This window comes from Melanotaenia boesemani, chromosome 20 (genome assembly GCF_017639745.1).
Source record: "Melanotaenia boesemani isolate fMelBoe1 chromosome 20, fMelBoe1.pri, whole genome shotgun sequence".
NCBI classification, from domain to species: Eukaryota; Metazoa; Chordata; class Actinopteri; order Atheriniformes; family Melanotaeniidae; genus Melanotaenia; species Melanotaenia boesemani.
The window spans coordinates 139451-156160 of NC_055701.1; the positions used below are offsets into that span (position 1 = coordinate 139451).

Consider the following 16710-nt stretch of genomic DNA (forward strand, 5'->3'; position numbering starts at 1 on the left):
AAGCACTCCAATGACTGGAGACCGTTGCTAAATCAGCAGCTCAGACGCATTTCCTCACACACACCTGCCGTCACACCACTCTACACTGACCGCCTGAAGATCAAGGAGATGAAGTACCAACACCTCCAAGAACTGAAGGTCATTCCTAAAGACTGTCACAGCTTTTACGACAACCTGGCCCACTAGGATGCTACAAGCACACACACACACACGTTTCCCATGAATTAGGATTTTTTTTTTACCTTGAGTTTATTGTGGATTTGTTCTATTACTAAAAAAACATTTTTATCTCACAATTTAAAATGTGAATCTGTTTAATTATTGTTCATCTTTTGTATAAGCCTTTACCAATGTTATTTTCACAATCATTCAGAGTGACTTTGTTCATATTGTTGGTGCAATTTTATTTGAAATGGCATGCGAGTTTGTCAGATTGTGTTTTATGTAAAGAACCTGTTCAGTGTTTATAAAAATGTGTAATTTTGAATTGTGTTGTTGTCATTGTTATTCATTGTTCATATGTGTTCAATAAATGTTCATTAAAATGTTCAAATGTTCAATAAAAACATATTAAAATATCACTCACCAGTAGGTGGCAATATTGAGAAATGCTGGCAATTGCGTCACTCAACTGTAGAAGAGTACCTAAACTGATGTTGCAAACAGTTTGCAAACACTGCTGCTGAAGCATTGCAATGTTTGACAAAATAAATAACTTAATAAACACATCAAATTTTTAATTTAAACAGACGCCGTAAATGATAATGATTTATTTTGAGACGTGAGATGCAGAACTGGAGAACTGGTGGTGTAAAACGGAAAGTTGAAGTGCAGTTTGGTCCATTGTTTACCTGATAATAGCAGCTATCTTTTATAATAGATTTAGGCCAAATGTAATAAGCAACAGGATAACAGCACAGAAATAGTTAACAATAGACTGCAACCTGTAAGTTGCTGATAACATGATTCAGCTGATGCGACCGTTGTAATCAGTGACTGCCAAAACCTCCTATATCCATTTTACATCAATCAGAAACCTTCTAACTCCACGTTAGCTTGATTTGAGTAAAATATTAATAAACTAATGACACAACCAAATATATGACTAGAATATAAAATACAATACCAAGTTTGATGACATTTTGTCCAATTATTACAAAACGACACAGTTGTATTAATTTCTTGAAGAATAAGGGTTTTGGAGATGGAGGGGTTTGAGCCCGACAGCAACGATATGTAAGTCAAAGGTCAATGATAGAACTAAGCGGTATGTAAAAATCTAATATAAGAGAATTAATTCAAACTACTAGTCTTTAAAGAAATTTAGATAAGTGAACTAATGGGTTTTAAATTCTGATGATTGGCCATGTTGCTACAACTTGACATGTTTCAGCATTTGTAAAAACTAGAATGGTTTAAGGCAAAGGGGTTTCCACGAAACTTTCTAGTAAGCTCAACTAATCCAGGATCAGAATACAGGTAAGTTAACTTCTTTATATATATATTTTTTTATTTAATCAGTGTAATTTTGTGGGCTAGATATCAGTCACCAAACACTGCTTTATGTGCTTTGGCTTGATGAAAGTCAAAGCTTACTTTATGTTCAAACAAAAAAAGAGTGTGGAGTCACTGTGTGAAGTAAAACAAGCACACCCTGAAGAAGGTGAGGACTATTTGCTCGATTTATCTTGTATTCTATTGGCTGGAGACCACTTCAGAAATAAGATCGATGCTGTCAGATCCAGTCTTTTATCTCAATGACATGTTGACTTCAACAGACCTGAAGCTCTGCTTTTACCCGAGGAAACACTGGAGAGTTTGTCCTGGTTGATGTCCAGTTTTCTCCCAACTAAACCAACAGCCTGCTTTTTAGACTCCATTCCCACATCACTTTAAAACATTTCATGGTTTCTTTGAGCGTGAGCATTTAGACAAGGTGAACTGCTCCCTTCAGAGACGGGCGTCTTCCCATCTGCCTGTAAAACAGCCGTTGTGAGGTCCCTTCTGAAGAAGAGTCATTTAGATCCCACTGTTTTAATAATTACCGACCTGTATCCAACCTACCACTTTTAAGTAAAATCATAGAAACCGTTGTTATTCAGTTAAATGACTTCTTGGATAAAAACAATATCTTGGAAAAATATCAGTCTGGTTTAGGACAAACCCCAGTACCGAGACACCCTTTAAAGATGGTTAATGACCTCAAACTTAACTAATGCTGGGCTTACACCAAACAATTTTCACAGTCGCAGAATAAAAACGGAAGTCTGGGAGTCTTACTGGAGTCCCAGCGCTCCCGTCTTCTCCATCTTTAGGTTTAAGCTGGTAATCTTTGCTGCTTCATGTCAGTCTTTCTCTAGTCCTGGGTCTGCGACAATATCAAACCTGTTTGATATCATCGCAGGTCGCAGTGACAACACAATCACCAACCAATAGATGTGCTCTGTCAAAAGCAGAAACAGGAATCCTGACAGTCAGAATGACAAAAACGCTGATGCTGATGAGTTGGTGTAACACCTGGTGGAGATGCAAAGCCACACTTCATGAAATAATAACAGAACTCTCCCCTGTTTGCTTTGCTGTGGGCAGATCAGCCCTGTTCCATATCAGCTGTTTAACATATCACAAAACATCAGTCTGAGACTCGGCTAAGACCTAAAACTCCAAACATTTGTCTTAAGGTGTAAACTGGTAGTTGTCCAGAGTCTTTTGGAAATTTTTTCAAAGTCTTCTGATGTAAGCCCAGCATTAGACTCACAGAAACCCTCTGTCCTGGTTTGACTGGATCTCTGATCACCAGGTTTTATTAGACAGACTCAAAAGTCTGGTAGTCCTCTCAGATACTGTTCTTAAATGGTTTTACAAATGGAAAATCTTTTCTCAGTATGGATGCCTGCTCCTCAGGAATCCATGAAATAAAATGTGGGGTTCCCCAAGGATCAGTTCTAGCCCTAATTCTTTTTAATCTGTCCATGTTGCATCTTGGGGATGTCATCAGGTAGGCCTGTCGCGATATGCAATAAGTCAATTAATTGTGCGGTAAGAAAAAATTAGCACAATGAGTTTGCCAGCCGTGATAATTTTAGTTTTTTTTGTTTTTTTTTTCTATCTTACTTCACTATGGAGCATCTCGACTGAACGCTCAGGTGTCTTGCGGAGAGATCTCTCTTGTGTCATACTTGACAGTAGCATGGTGAAGCTCTTAACATGCGCGAGCCAGTACGCCGCATTTGTTTACAGGGCTGCCCTCTCACATGAGACTCATGCATTTGAGTGGCTTCTCACGCTCTAACACTAAACTTCCGATATCTCTTGAAATACATATCAAGAGGAATGCCGGCTAATCGAGAGGTTCGGGAGGATTCCCAGTGGGCCGCATTACTTTTAGGGCGGTGTCCCGGCGTACGTGGAAAAGCACAGCGTCGTGTCGCAGCAGCGGTTCACACACTGCTCATAGATAAGTCTGACACGCAGAGATGAGGGCAGATATTTCAGCTTTACAAACAGCAACAATGGGCATATACACACATTTTTTTTTTAATACAATTATACTAAATGGCAGTTTTGCCGGTTTTCCCTGTCTGAGCCCCATGTTTTATATTTTTTAATATATTTTTTGAAGGGCAGTTTTGTTTATTATTTATTATAATTAATAATTATACTTTATTATCTATCACTTATTATTTTTGGTTGTGTTTGGTTTTCATTTATTGTTAATGAGACTGAGAGCCCGTTCTATTTATTGTTTTTGTTATTTTAAATTTCTTCCAGTTCCAGCGTAAAATGTTCTTTAGAAATGAAAGTTTATTGAGCTTTGAAAGAGTGTACTTGCATTATTATGGCATTGTCATTGTATTAGTTGAAAATGGTCTCAAAATGACAAAACATGACAGCTTTGAGCAATATTATCGCTTATCGCAATAATTTCTGAGAAAATTTATTGCACAGAAAAATTTGTTATCGCGACAGGCCTGTCATCAGGAGACACGGCACTGACTCCACAGCTATGCTGATGATACGCAGCTTTATATCATCGTGTCTCCTGATGACCTGTATTTCTAGTAGAATAGATTATTCTAACACCCTTTTCTCTGGCCTCTAACCTGCAGCTACTCCAGAACTCAGCTGCAGAGTTGTGACAAGGACCAGAAAGAACACATCACATCAGCTTTAAAATCGCTGATTTAAAATCAGTGGGTTTCAGGATGATTTAAAGCTTCTTTTAGTGGTTTATAAATGTCTTCATGGTCTTGGATGCTTTTAAATTATGAGCCCATGCGGACCCTGAGGTCCTCTGGTACCGGCATCTTGGTTGTTCCTAAAGTCAGGACTAAAACCTCAGACGAGGCCTCGCTCCACCACTATGGTCCTGGTCTATGGACCCTCAGGGCTGCAGAGACTGTTGATGCTAAAAGACACTTTTTAAGATTAGGTGTTAACTGAACTGTTATCTGACCTTGTTTAGGCTACTTCATTTTATTAATTTTATTTTATTTTACTTATTTGTGTACCTATTTAAAAACCGCCTTTTTTGTCATTTTTTCAGTTCAGTGTTTTATGACTGTTTTACTAAGGCACACTGTTTTTATGACTCCTGTAGTTAGACTTTCACACTTGTTCTTATTTGTTCTCATTGTTTTTAGGTTTATTTCATTTTCTACTTTAAACATGTTCCAGGGTATTCCTCATGGGGACCCTCCATGCTGGGCCCACTGCCTGGTTGGTCTGCAGGGTTGTTGCCATGGGGATGGCTAGGGGCCAGATTATATTATGTTAGCAGATGGGGGTATGAGTGTGTGTGTGTGTGTAAAAGATAGGTGTGGATTTTTAATTACTGTTTTATGCTCTTTTCTATTTGCAAACATTGTTTTTTGTTACATTTTATTATGTAAAGCACTTTGTGCTACGTGTGTATGAGAAGTGCTTTATGAATAAAATCTGACTGGATTTATCACAGCGGAGACCCTCCACTAGGTCCCAGCTGGAAATAACTTGTTCTTTATCTGTCCTCCCAGGTTAAATAAAGCTTAAATAAATAATAAAGTCTTGGGGGGAGATCTGGTTTTATAATGCTGCCAATAAAGGAAAACATCCAAGGCTGAGTATCTCCTTCAGGATCAGAAGTGCATCAGATTCCAGATGTGAAGGCTCATCCATCCAGCTTCATCCCTCAGTCACCCTGCAGGTCACCAACGTGATTCCAAGCTGCGCTACAACTTCCCATCAAGTTTCATGAAAGTCTGCTTTGTGGTTTTTGAATAATCTCACTAATGCTGGGCTCACACCAACGATTTTCACAGTCACAGACTACAAACGTAAGTCTTTATGAAATCTGAGTAGTCTTACTGGAGTCCCAGCGCTGCCGTCATCTCGGTCGTTAGGTTTACGCTGGTAAGCTGGCTGTTTACCGTCAGTCTTTGTCTAGTCTTGGATCTGTGACAATATCAAACGTGTTTGATATTAACACAAGTCGCAGTGACGAAACACGATCAACAACCAACAGATGAGCTCTGACAAAAGAAACAAGAATCCTGACAGAATGACGACAGAAACGGATAAAAAAAAAAAGAGGAAGAAGAAGCAGTGATGAAACGTCGTTGGTGGAGCCTCCAAAAAGAGAAGCGGATGTTATTAAGAAGTAAACGTCTGCTGTGGATCATTTATGTGTTACAGTATCATGATCTAACAAATGATAGAAGAAGAGAAACTCATTCATCCTCCAGATTCTCATGAGTCGGTGTAACACCTGGTGGAGATGCAAAGCCACACTTAATAATGATGATGTGTGATTCCCTGGAGGAAAAGTCTCCCTTGTTTGCTTTGCTGTGGGCAGATCAGCCCTAACCCAGAGCAGGGAAAGCATCCCTCCAACTGAACTCGGGCCAAACCACATAACCTGATGGTAAAGCAGACACGCCTCTTCTGCTTTCAGGTGTGATCAGATAAAGCCTCCTGGAAGAGAACTGGATGCTTCAGGTGAGAGAAAATGTGATAACATTTTAACAGGAACATCATCAGGTGGACGTCGGGATCGAGCCCGGGGGGCGGGAACGAGGTGTTGACTCCCTATGATGGCTTCAAACTCAAAGGGTCACAGACTTTTAAAAGTCGGATTTAGAGTCCAGATGTAAAAACCGACGTCATGATCCTTGCAACGTGGATCCAGAACACTGTTCAAGTCCTGATCCAGAATCCTGATCAGTACTTCATCTTTCTAAAGTACCAGAACAGCTCCAGTCCTAGTACCGGAACAATTCCAGAACTAGTACCAGACCACTTCCAGTCCTGGTACTGGATTAATTCTAATCCAGTCTTGGTATTGGACCAGTTCCAGAGTATCTTAACTCTGACCTCAGTCCTTCAGGATAAAAGGCTCCTAACTCGCGGGATGAGCCAGAGATGTGTCGACATATAACAGACAACTTAGCAAAGAACCGGTTTAAATTTTCTCGTCAAGTCGCATCATTTGTTCCTGTTTCTGTAGTTTCACGTGTAAAACCAGCAAAGACCTAAACCAGGACCTAAGAGATGCATCTGGACCTTCAGCTGACCATCTACTTTTGGGCAAACCTCATCAGAAATGGTCTCCATGGAAACGTGGCTGTCAGGAAGCCAGTAAAGGCTGAGGTAGGTCACATGACACAAGAACTGGATCCTCCCCAGAACCTGGATCTCAACATTACTGAAGCATTGTGGCGCAAGGCCGGCTTTACGCAGGGGCAAGAGGGGGCAGTGCCCCCTCAAACAAACATTCTGCCCCCTCAATCAAATGCGCCGAAATGGGCAAATCTCTCCAAACGCTCTCTCCCCTCTGTACTGAACTCTGTGTGTCGGAGCTTCACAGGATCCATTGTACTGTCTTCAACAAGTCCTTCCCACCACCACAGAAAACAACCAATCAGTGTTTAGTATGCAAATGAGTTGACATACAGCCTGATCTTGCGGTGTCATATGTCTCCCCCTCGTAGAGAGAGCGGCTGCTGAGCTCCAGCGGTAAAACTTATAGAGTAAAGCTCTGTTAAATGTGTTGTAGCGATACTGAATAAATACTTATAATAACAGACGTATTTATTGCATCTATTCTGTCAACTGGGGTTGTTTCTGTTCTATTTAAACGTGTCTACGCCTGTTAGTAGGAGCAGTGATCAATCACGCACGGGCCATAGATGTGACTGCCTCCTCGGTACTAGACTGAGGGAAAACGAGCTGCGCATATGAGACCCCTCAAGCTCCGCCCAGCCTTTAGTTCAGCATGCTAGTTTGAAGAAAAAAATAACAGAAAGTTTCACTCTACATTCCCGCTGCTTTCAGCAGTTCAGCTCAGAGCTTCATGTATGCCTTGTTGGTTCTTAAAATTTTGATGAAGGATCCTTTAGTTTTTACTCATTTTCATTTATTATTATCATTATTTCCCCCTGAAGGTTCACTGCCTTATTTTGGTAGGGGGTTTAATTTTTTGCTCTGTTATTGTTGTGCTTGATAGTTATGATTCTTTAATCATTATGGTCTATATACAGACAGAAACAAACACACAGATAGTTGAGTTTATTGTTATTAGTTTCAAATTTATTCAAAATGCTTAGACATCTAATGGCTGTCCAATAGGGCAATTGTTATTTTGTTGGTTGTTAAAGCTTTGATAATGGATCATTCTTTTCTTTTTTCTTACTTCATTTTGTTATTGATATTTTCTGTTCCCCCCCTGAGGGATTGCCACCTTATTGTGGTCAGGGGGTTTGCGTGCCTCAGTCACTCTAAGAGCTATACCAGCAGGAGCTTTGGTTTCAGGTGGGACACCCAAGCTGGACAGGTCTTAGAGTAGAGGCCTGACAAAGTGCAATCCATTTCTTTGAAGTTGGACTCCACTAACAGCACAGTTCCGTTAAAGAAACACTTAAAAAACAACAACAAGAAAATGCTGAAGTATGTACTCATAATGCCCCCTTCAAATTTATGCCTGCCCCCTCATGTATGCATTCCTAGAACCGGCCCTGTTGTGGCGTCATCTGGACCGAGACCCGAACCAAAGGCACAAACATCCAAAGAAGAGCTTTGGAAAGGCCTTCCAGGATCCTGGAGAACTGTTCCTGGAAAGTCTTTCAAGGATCCTGGAGAACTGTTCCTGGAAAGTCTTTCAAGGATCCTGGAGAACTGTTCCTAGAAAGTCCTTCAAGGATCCTGGAGAACTTTTCCTGGAAAGTCCTTCAAGGATCCTGGAAAACTATTCCTGGAAAGTCCTTCAAGGATCCTGGAGACAGAAAGCTTTTCTAAAAGGGTTCAGACCGGGAAGAAGAATAAAAGTATTAACTTTAACACCCTTAGACCTGGTCCTGGTACTTATATCTGTCTTTGAACCTGCATAAATAAGCAGTGTCCAGGTTTTCCTGTGAATTCATGAAGAAATGGGGGGGGGGGGGGGGGGGGGGTGTTAGTTATGCACAGTTCTGCAGGTCTGTAAAAACTGAGAAAGAGGAGGAAGACCGGATGAATGAGTGGAAGATAGTTCTGGATCTGGGTTCATGATGAAAACCTAAAGAAATGTTTGGGTTTTTGATGGTTTAGAAACTCTTGATGTAGAGTTTGAACCCGCGGACTGATCCAGGTTTTCAGTGAACGCAGCTTTTTTACAGAATACTGGTTCCAGTTTACCTCGGTACTGGGGGCGGCGGTGTTCCCGTCTGTGGCCGGACTTCCCTTCAGGTTTGTGGGCAGTCCCGGGACCGACGCCGCGGTCAGGACCAGCATCCACAGCTGCCACGCGTCCCTCTGATGCATGTTTCTGCTCTGGTCTTCAGCCTACAGCTTCCGGTTGCGGATCCGCAACATGTTTACCAGCAAATCACTTCAAACGCTGCACACGTGCGCGTGTTGTCTGCGCGGCCGCGCCTCTTTCACCCGCTGCTGGAGACTTTCTGCTCTTCAGACGCAGGAAAACAACATAAAGCTGGGCGGAAGCTCGAATCTGAGGTGTAGCTGCGGTCTGGAGCTCAGAGATCATCCACAAAGTCCTGCATCCGAGGTGGCCCCGCGCGCTGCTCTGGTTCCAGTCTGGCTTGTAGTATTGGCTTAAAACAAGCCGTGTGTGACGTCAGAGAGGGAGGGCAGACTGCACCCTCACCCAAACATCCATAAACATCAAAAGAGGTTTAATTTTCTCTGATCGTATTGATCAGAGAAAACGGATCTGCTCACCTCGGCTTTAACACCAAATGATTTTAATTATTTAAAATTTATTTTATTTTATTTAACTATTTCGAATTTTTAGTGCTATTGATTTTAAATAAGATGTCATGTGCACATTGTGGCGCATTGTTTCAACTACCTGATGATTTTTAAGTGTTATAAAGTTGCAGTGATGATGCTTGATCACATTCAGGTTTTTGTATAAAACATTAAAACATCACAGAAGCTTTAAACATGAAAACAAACTTTAATACGAAGAAAAACCCAGAAGCAGAAATAAAAAGTTCTTCTGATAAAAAGCTGCAAATTTAAAGCAGCAGTTTCAACAGACCTGCAGGTTTCTGGGAGTTTGTTCCAGAAGCTGAACCCTGCCTCCAGGTTTAGTCCTGATCTGGGGACAGGAAGTAGACCTGACCCCCATGAGGGATCTGGTTTGTAACGGACCAGGAGATGCTGAATGGATGTTGGCTTTAACCCATTCAGTCCAGACAGCAAGTAAAGACCTGAGGACCTAAGTTCTATGATCCACTGGCTTTAGGGTACTTTTGGGCTGGTGGACTACGGACCACTGCTAGACAATATGGCGTGAGACTGTGATTTTCCGACCAGCAAGACTTACTGCATGGCCTCTGTGATGCTTTGGGCCACCAGGAGGGTCCACTAACGGAGGCTTCATCTGCAGGATCTGCTCCGTGTTCCATTGTTGGAAACGAGGCTTCAGGCGGCGAATGGAAGCACCGGACTCGCTCTACAGTCTGGTGTCTGCAGACGTCTTTCTGAAGAAGTCGTCCAAACATGTAGCAGCCAGTAAAAGAACAGGTGGAAAGTAGCTCCAGTCCTTCATTCTAGACCCAGCAGAGCAGGACCAGACTGGAGGCTGGAAGTCTAGAAGTAAAGCAACGCTTAAGAAACACGAAGAGGAGTTTTTATTTCTCCACAAAGCTTTTTAGCTGCGTCCCAGTTTCCCTCCAGACTTTACCTCCTGCAGCTCCTTGTCCACCTGGTTAATAGCGGTGATGGTTCCCTCTACACCTGCAGGACTTCCTCTGAGGACACGACTGCTGCGGTGCTGGGTGGAGTCTCTGACCTCACCTTCTCCACCCACAGCTGCAGCCCCACCCACCCTGCTGGAGCCCCACCTACCCAGCTGGAACACCAGGAACTAGAAATAAATATTATTTACACTAAATAAACTGCTACCAGTCTCAGGTGTATCTGTACATGTTCATTTTCTAGATGAAAACGAAGAATAAATGAGCTGATCCTCCTCTCTGGCGTCTTCCCTCTGACACGGCGTTGACAGCATCTCCACCTGCTGCCCTCCTCCACCTTTCTGACCTGTTGATGACCACGCCGTCCCCACCAGATAAAACCTGTTCTAGTTTTCCATACAGCAAAAAGTGGAGTGTTAAATCAATTCCCTACAGAGTTGATTTCAACACTTTGAGGGTTTATATAGCTCCACACTCTTTAGAGTTAAAAGAACATTTTCAAAATAAATATTTAACACTAAGCCTGTGAATTAACACAGCTGTTAAAATAACAACAAAGGGATTCAAAGTTAACACTGTAGGAGGATAAATGTGAAACAAAAATTAACACTGTAGAGTGTTAATGTGAACTCTTTATAGTGTCCGTTTCACTTCATAAAGTCTACTACTGAAAAAATAAAAAACTGCAATACCCAAAATAATTTCCATGAACATTTATTTTCCACCTTTGCTTGACCTTTAAATTAAAACATTGTAGAGGACACAATATACAAACTTCCATCAGCAATCCCACAGGAAATCTGAAGATCAAATGGCTTTTGGAATTTAATATCAGACATTTTTACGATGAACTTTTCATTGCTTCTCTGCTCTCTGAATGCATGACACTCATCAAAATTCTCAAAGCATAAACATCACTTACTTCACAAGAGACTGCGCGTCATCTTCCACTGCAATACAAAACCCAGTCCAGCTTTATCGTCTGGTCCATCAACTTAACCCAGCTGGTCGAAAAAACAGCGCTGGATGCAACCACTGGCCACACCAACAAGGGAAAACAATTTAATTGGTCGATTTGTTTCAGGGAAAGTGTTTCCAGCGACGGTCATCTGACGTTTTGTAGCAAAAGATTTTGTTTTTGAAATTTTTAAAATAACCTTTAAATAGTTTGTGTTTGGCTTCAAAGATCATACTCCACATATGCAATAAAGGCCCAATTTTCTAACTGAAGATGGGTAATGAATCATAAAATGATTTTCAGGTATAAATTATTTAAAAAGATTTAGTGATGGTCAACAATGAAGTGTTTTAGATAAACTGGTATGCCAGTGGTGAGAGAAGGTGAAAAGATTATGTTCATTATCTTTAGTAAGAAAAGAAATAAACTCCAGTTTTTATCTCCTGGAGGAAAAATGTCTCCAAACAACAATGGGATGTTTTTCACCAGGCACAACGTCTGCATGGAATTCAGACCGATGCTGTTATCTGAGCCCTCCAACCTTTGTAGGATGGTTTTCTGTTCTAAAAAACCATAATCAAAGGAATCAATTCTAAAAAGCAAGTCCTGTTCTGATGTAAAGTTCGGTATGAGATAACCAAAAAGCAGTTTTATTTCACACCCTCAAGAAGATCATGCATGATATCAAAGGAGGTTTTGCAAACAGGAAAGTACTTTAGAGTATTTAGTGTACAATTTCTTTTTAAAACGATTTCAAATGTGGATTTTTTTAAGAGACTGGAAATGGATGTGAAAGATTTCTTTACCATGAAGAATCACCTCAGGATCATTGTCACTGTTTACTGTTTGAATATTTTTCTTTTCAATCAAGAAAGCTACTACTTGATTCATTAAAACCAGGATCGAGTGCATTCCTAGATTATCCCCAGTGATTTGTGCATTTGTGCCTCATCACTAAATGGAAGTTTAATTCCTTCACATTCCAGTTTCTTAATGTCATTTATCAATGCTTCAAGTATGATGTCAGAACCACTTATTCAGATCTTGTGTATGTAAAGGGGATAACAAATAAAATTCATGAGGACTGAATTCAATTTTGGGGGCAACATTCTTAAAATAAAATAATCTTTTAGTCGTAAACAAAAGGTGGGTTTAAAAATAACATCCATCACAAAAGTCTGTGTAAGCGTCTGGTTCTGATATATCATCTCTTCTGAGTAGATCACAAATTTCCAGGTTTCTGAAATTGGTACATATATAAAAGTATCTTTAACGGGTACTTGATCATAAATACCAGATTTCTTTAGTCTGTTGTTATATCTCACTCCAAGTGACACTTCAATTGGCTCAACAATTCCCCGTTTTAAGTTAAAGTATTTATTTAGTTTCCATTCAGTATTAAGACTAGCAAACAGATTTTCTAATTTTTCAGGAGACTCCTTCATCACTGATAAGTAGGGATCAGTTGTAGGTAAAGCAGAAAGCATGTTATGCTTTATCCTCTAACTCTCCTACAACTGAGGACACTAAACTGTTTAAAATGCCGCTTCTCTTGTAGTTTTTAGTAATGGCTGAATTATTGTTCTCCAATGAACTACTGGAACAAGCAGACTGCTGTAGGGACAGCATGGCTCCTCCCACACAGGAACTTGGAGTGAAGTTGCAACTAGCAGCAATGGAAGTTGGAGCAACTTGCTGAGCATTGCTATGAATATTAAGGTGTTTTCTAAAACCTGTATATGTTAGGGACTGATGCCTACAACCATTTTACAACCTTTATTTGAATAAAGAAAAGCTGTGCTACTCAAATAAAATTTTAAAAATGTTTTTTCTTTTTTTTTTATAAAACTGAATGAAGTCATACTGCCCCTCAGTAAAATCCAGCTTCACATATTTCTGCTGTTTATACTTGACCTGGACCAGCATTTTAACTGGGACGGCAGGGTTGCACAGCAGTTTACATCTTATGTAAAGGTCATGGTTACTGGCTTGGGCTCACCAATTAATGGAATTTTATTCTCATCTACAATCAAGGTTTTCAATGATCATAAAAATGAATTGAACCGATGTTTTGCTCCTTCATAGTTTACTCTTGTACTGTTTTCAGTTGCAAATCAAGCCACTGGCATTGCAGTGCTCTGCTGCAGACTCCTCCCACTTCTGCAGACTCCTCCCACAGCCTCACCCACTTTCTTTTATTCAGCTTGAGTTGCAAACATCTCTAGTTATGGGCTGGACACACGGGAGCCAACGTTGCTCCTACTTCATCATTTTCTATGGAACTTGCACGATGAGGTGAAAATCGCTGCCGTCCTCCAGCCAAGCAACAGGCGACATTCATGCATGTGAAATGCTGCGCTCGTTCACGTAGACGTGCAAACGGGGCTTGTGACAAGACAAGAAAATAGAAAAATGTTAAATTTTTGAGTTGTGACTAAACAATCCACCAGCTTCCAGAAACAGAGAGATAAACTTTTTTTTCTGGCCGAAGACCAGTGATCCATTAACACAGTGAACAACAACACAGCAGGAATTCTTAATGATTTAACCAATGAAATGTATAATTTACATGTTCCAAACCTTATCTTACAAAGCATTTCTTTTAAAAATGCTGTTAAAAACTGTACAAACAGGTAACTGGAAATCATTTTGTCCCTAACTACTCTTCTCTAGAGCTATATCTACGGTTCTGCTACAAAATTAGCAAGAGATAATATAACCATAAACATGTTGCTGAGTCCTTCCTACAGTCAGAGTAAAAAGCGCCAATGAGGGGAGAAAGAAGGGGCAGACCACCGTTATCCTCTCCATCCCTCCCCACTATGAAATGTGCACAATTTCTGCACCATTCTACATCTCTTGGCCTTTAGATCTTATATACTCTTGTTTTTCAATCACAGAAGCTAGCAGCTACAAACTAGCTAGCAGCTACAAACTAGCTAGCAGCTACAAACTAGCTAGCAAGCTGTTCCCTGACATAGTACAGAGCTGTTCAGCCAAACCATCAAGCAAGACATTAACATTTCCACAATATTATAACAATATTTCCATCTTAAATTCACTTGTAATCAAAGAGTTTAAAAACAGTAAATGGTTTATGTGGTTAAGTATATATGAATATTTTTTCTCACTGTTTCCACTGCATACATGTAAGGAAGAACTTAAAGCAGGCAGTGGCACCGAGCAGCAGTTAAATGTGGGCGGAGCGTAACCATGTCTGTAAGGAGTTAAAGTAAAGCCTGGTACAAGGATTTTTTAATCTTGTGAGATTTTTTATCTGGTCGAGACCTCACGCATGATGATAAAAAAAATCAGACATTTAACAGCGTTGATCATAGTGTGTGTGGTGGCTCCAATAATTTAACCACTGAACAACACACACAACGATGCTGTCCCGCAAATGATACGATCTAGTCCTCTGAGCCAAAACGTCATCTAACAAAACCTGTGGAGTTGATGAAGAGGAAGGAGTGTGTAGAGGCTGTAACTTTGAGACAGTGAACACCAACCAAAATATCTTTAATTTTCCTGAACGTTGTCACAGATGATTCAAAACTCAATGTCAATAAAGACACCTGAGATGTTTCAAGTCAAAGTTCATGAAAATCTCTCAGACGTCCTTCCTCGGCGAGAGCTGAGACCTCACCATGTCGGAAGTCACCTTCTGGAGATGAAAACATGATGGTAGAGCCGGTCTGACCATCACAGCTTCTTTTAAAGTTACTCTTAATTTTACAGCCGTGAAACACCATGTTTCTGACTGGTTTGATGGCTCAGTGACATCAGTTATCTATTAGCGGACTTTATGGATCACAAGCTGCTCAGTCTCGTATCTGGATAAAAACAAGCTGAGGAATGTAGGAGACCGGCTCTGGTCCTCCAGAAGTTCTTCCGTCTCCCATCCATGGGGCCTCTGATGAATGATGGCTTTAACTAAGACATTATTTATCATGAATTAGCTCAAACTGATTTGTCTGTGAAGCCCTGAGATAACATTGTTGTAAAGTGACAGCCACAGAGCTCTCCTCTACATTGGGTTATTAGTTAATAGTCGATCAATTTATTTTACTAGTGACTGCACCCTGATCCGGATCGTCCGCCCGCTGGGCTTCCAGATGACGACTTTTCCTGAATGTTTCCTGAAATTTGTGGAGGACCTGCTTTTGGCAGCAGAGTTCTCAGAGGATGAGGAGCGGTGCTGCTCGACGGGAAGAGGAAAATGTAAATGTGAGGAAACGTCCTCTGCAGGCATCTGCTTGGTTCTGTTTTCTCTACGCAGTAACAGTTATTTACGGCCCCTCCAGCAGCCATAAAACACACATTCCTGAGTGATCATCGCCTCCTCCTCCTGCTCCTGATTTGCTCTCCAGAGCTGAAGCTCAAACCGTTTCATCAGAGGGGGATTTGGGAGAAATCCTGTTTACTTCTTTCTCTCCTTAATGACTTCTCACTCTTCCTCTGCGTCGCTCTCTTTCCTGACAGTCATATCCCCCCGTGGTTCTGAACTCCACCTCAGTCACAGATGTGAACCAGCTAGGATCTGAAGACGGGTCCGGGTACCTGAGTTAAATCTGGAACCTGAATAAAACCGGGAAACCTGGCAGAATATTGCTGGTCTTCCTCCCACTCAAACACATTTTAACCAGTATTTGCCATTTTGTTATGGACCTGGAATCAGGACCTGAAAACAGCCTGGAAAACTAATCAGCAGAGTTTCAGCTTTTCACCGTGAAGACGCTGATGACAGGAAAGTTGTCTCCAGGACCCTTGAAGGACTTTCCAGGAATACACATAAAAAATATGAACTGAGGTTATTCAATAAAATTGTGGTAACAAAGTTGTGGTACTATATCCAGGAATAGAGTTGTACGAAAAAAGTTGTGGTACTATGTACATGCAAAGTCTATTTTCACAAGCCGTTGTACTATGTACAAGCAAAACATATTTATAAGTTTTAGTACATACAAGAGTTGTATGTATAAGTTGAAGTACTGCGGACATGCATGGAGTTGTATGTATATGTTGTCGTACGATGTACAAGCAAAGAGTTTAATGTACAAGTTCTGTAACTATGTATAAGCAAATACTTGTATGTATAATTTGTAGCACTATGTACATGCATGGAGTTCTATGTCTAAGTTGTGGTACTATGTACAAGCAAATAGTTACATTTACAAGTTGTGATATTATGTACAGGCAAGGGATTGTATGTATAGGTTGTGGTACTATGTAAAAGCATGGAGATGTATGTATATGTTGTAGTACTATGTACAAGCATGGAGATGTATGTATAAGTTGTAGTATTATGTAATAGCATGGAGATGTATGTATAAGTTGTAGTACTATGTAAAAGCATGGAGATGTATGTATAAGTTGTAGTACTATGTAAAAGCATGGAGATGTATGTATATGTTGTAGTACTATGTAAAAGCATGGAGATGTATGTATATGTTGTAGTACTATGTAAAAGCATGGAGATGTATGTATAAGTTGTAGTACTATGTAAAAGCATGGAGATGTATGTATAAGTTGTAGTACTATGTAAAAGCATGGAGATGTATGTATATGTTGTAGTAC

General features: G+C 40.5%; 1 protein-coding gene across 3 annotated transcripts in view; it reads right to left on the reverse strand.

Annotated features, from left to right (window-relative positions):
* LOC121631415 (isthmin-2-like) overlaps window positions 1–9014 on the reverse strand; it is a 97509-nt gene extending 88495 nt beyond the window's left edge. For all 3 annotated transcript variants that reach the window (XM_041972317.1, XM_041972316.1, XM_041972315.1), the window contains exon 1: window positions 8650–9014. In XM_041972317.1, coding sequence (XP_041828251.1) covers window positions 8650–8775 — 126 coding nt within the window. In that variant the 5' untranslated portion in view covers window positions 8776–9014. The remainder of the gene's footprint in view (window positions 1–8649) is intronic.
* Window positions 9015–16710: the final 7696 nt, after the last annotated feature.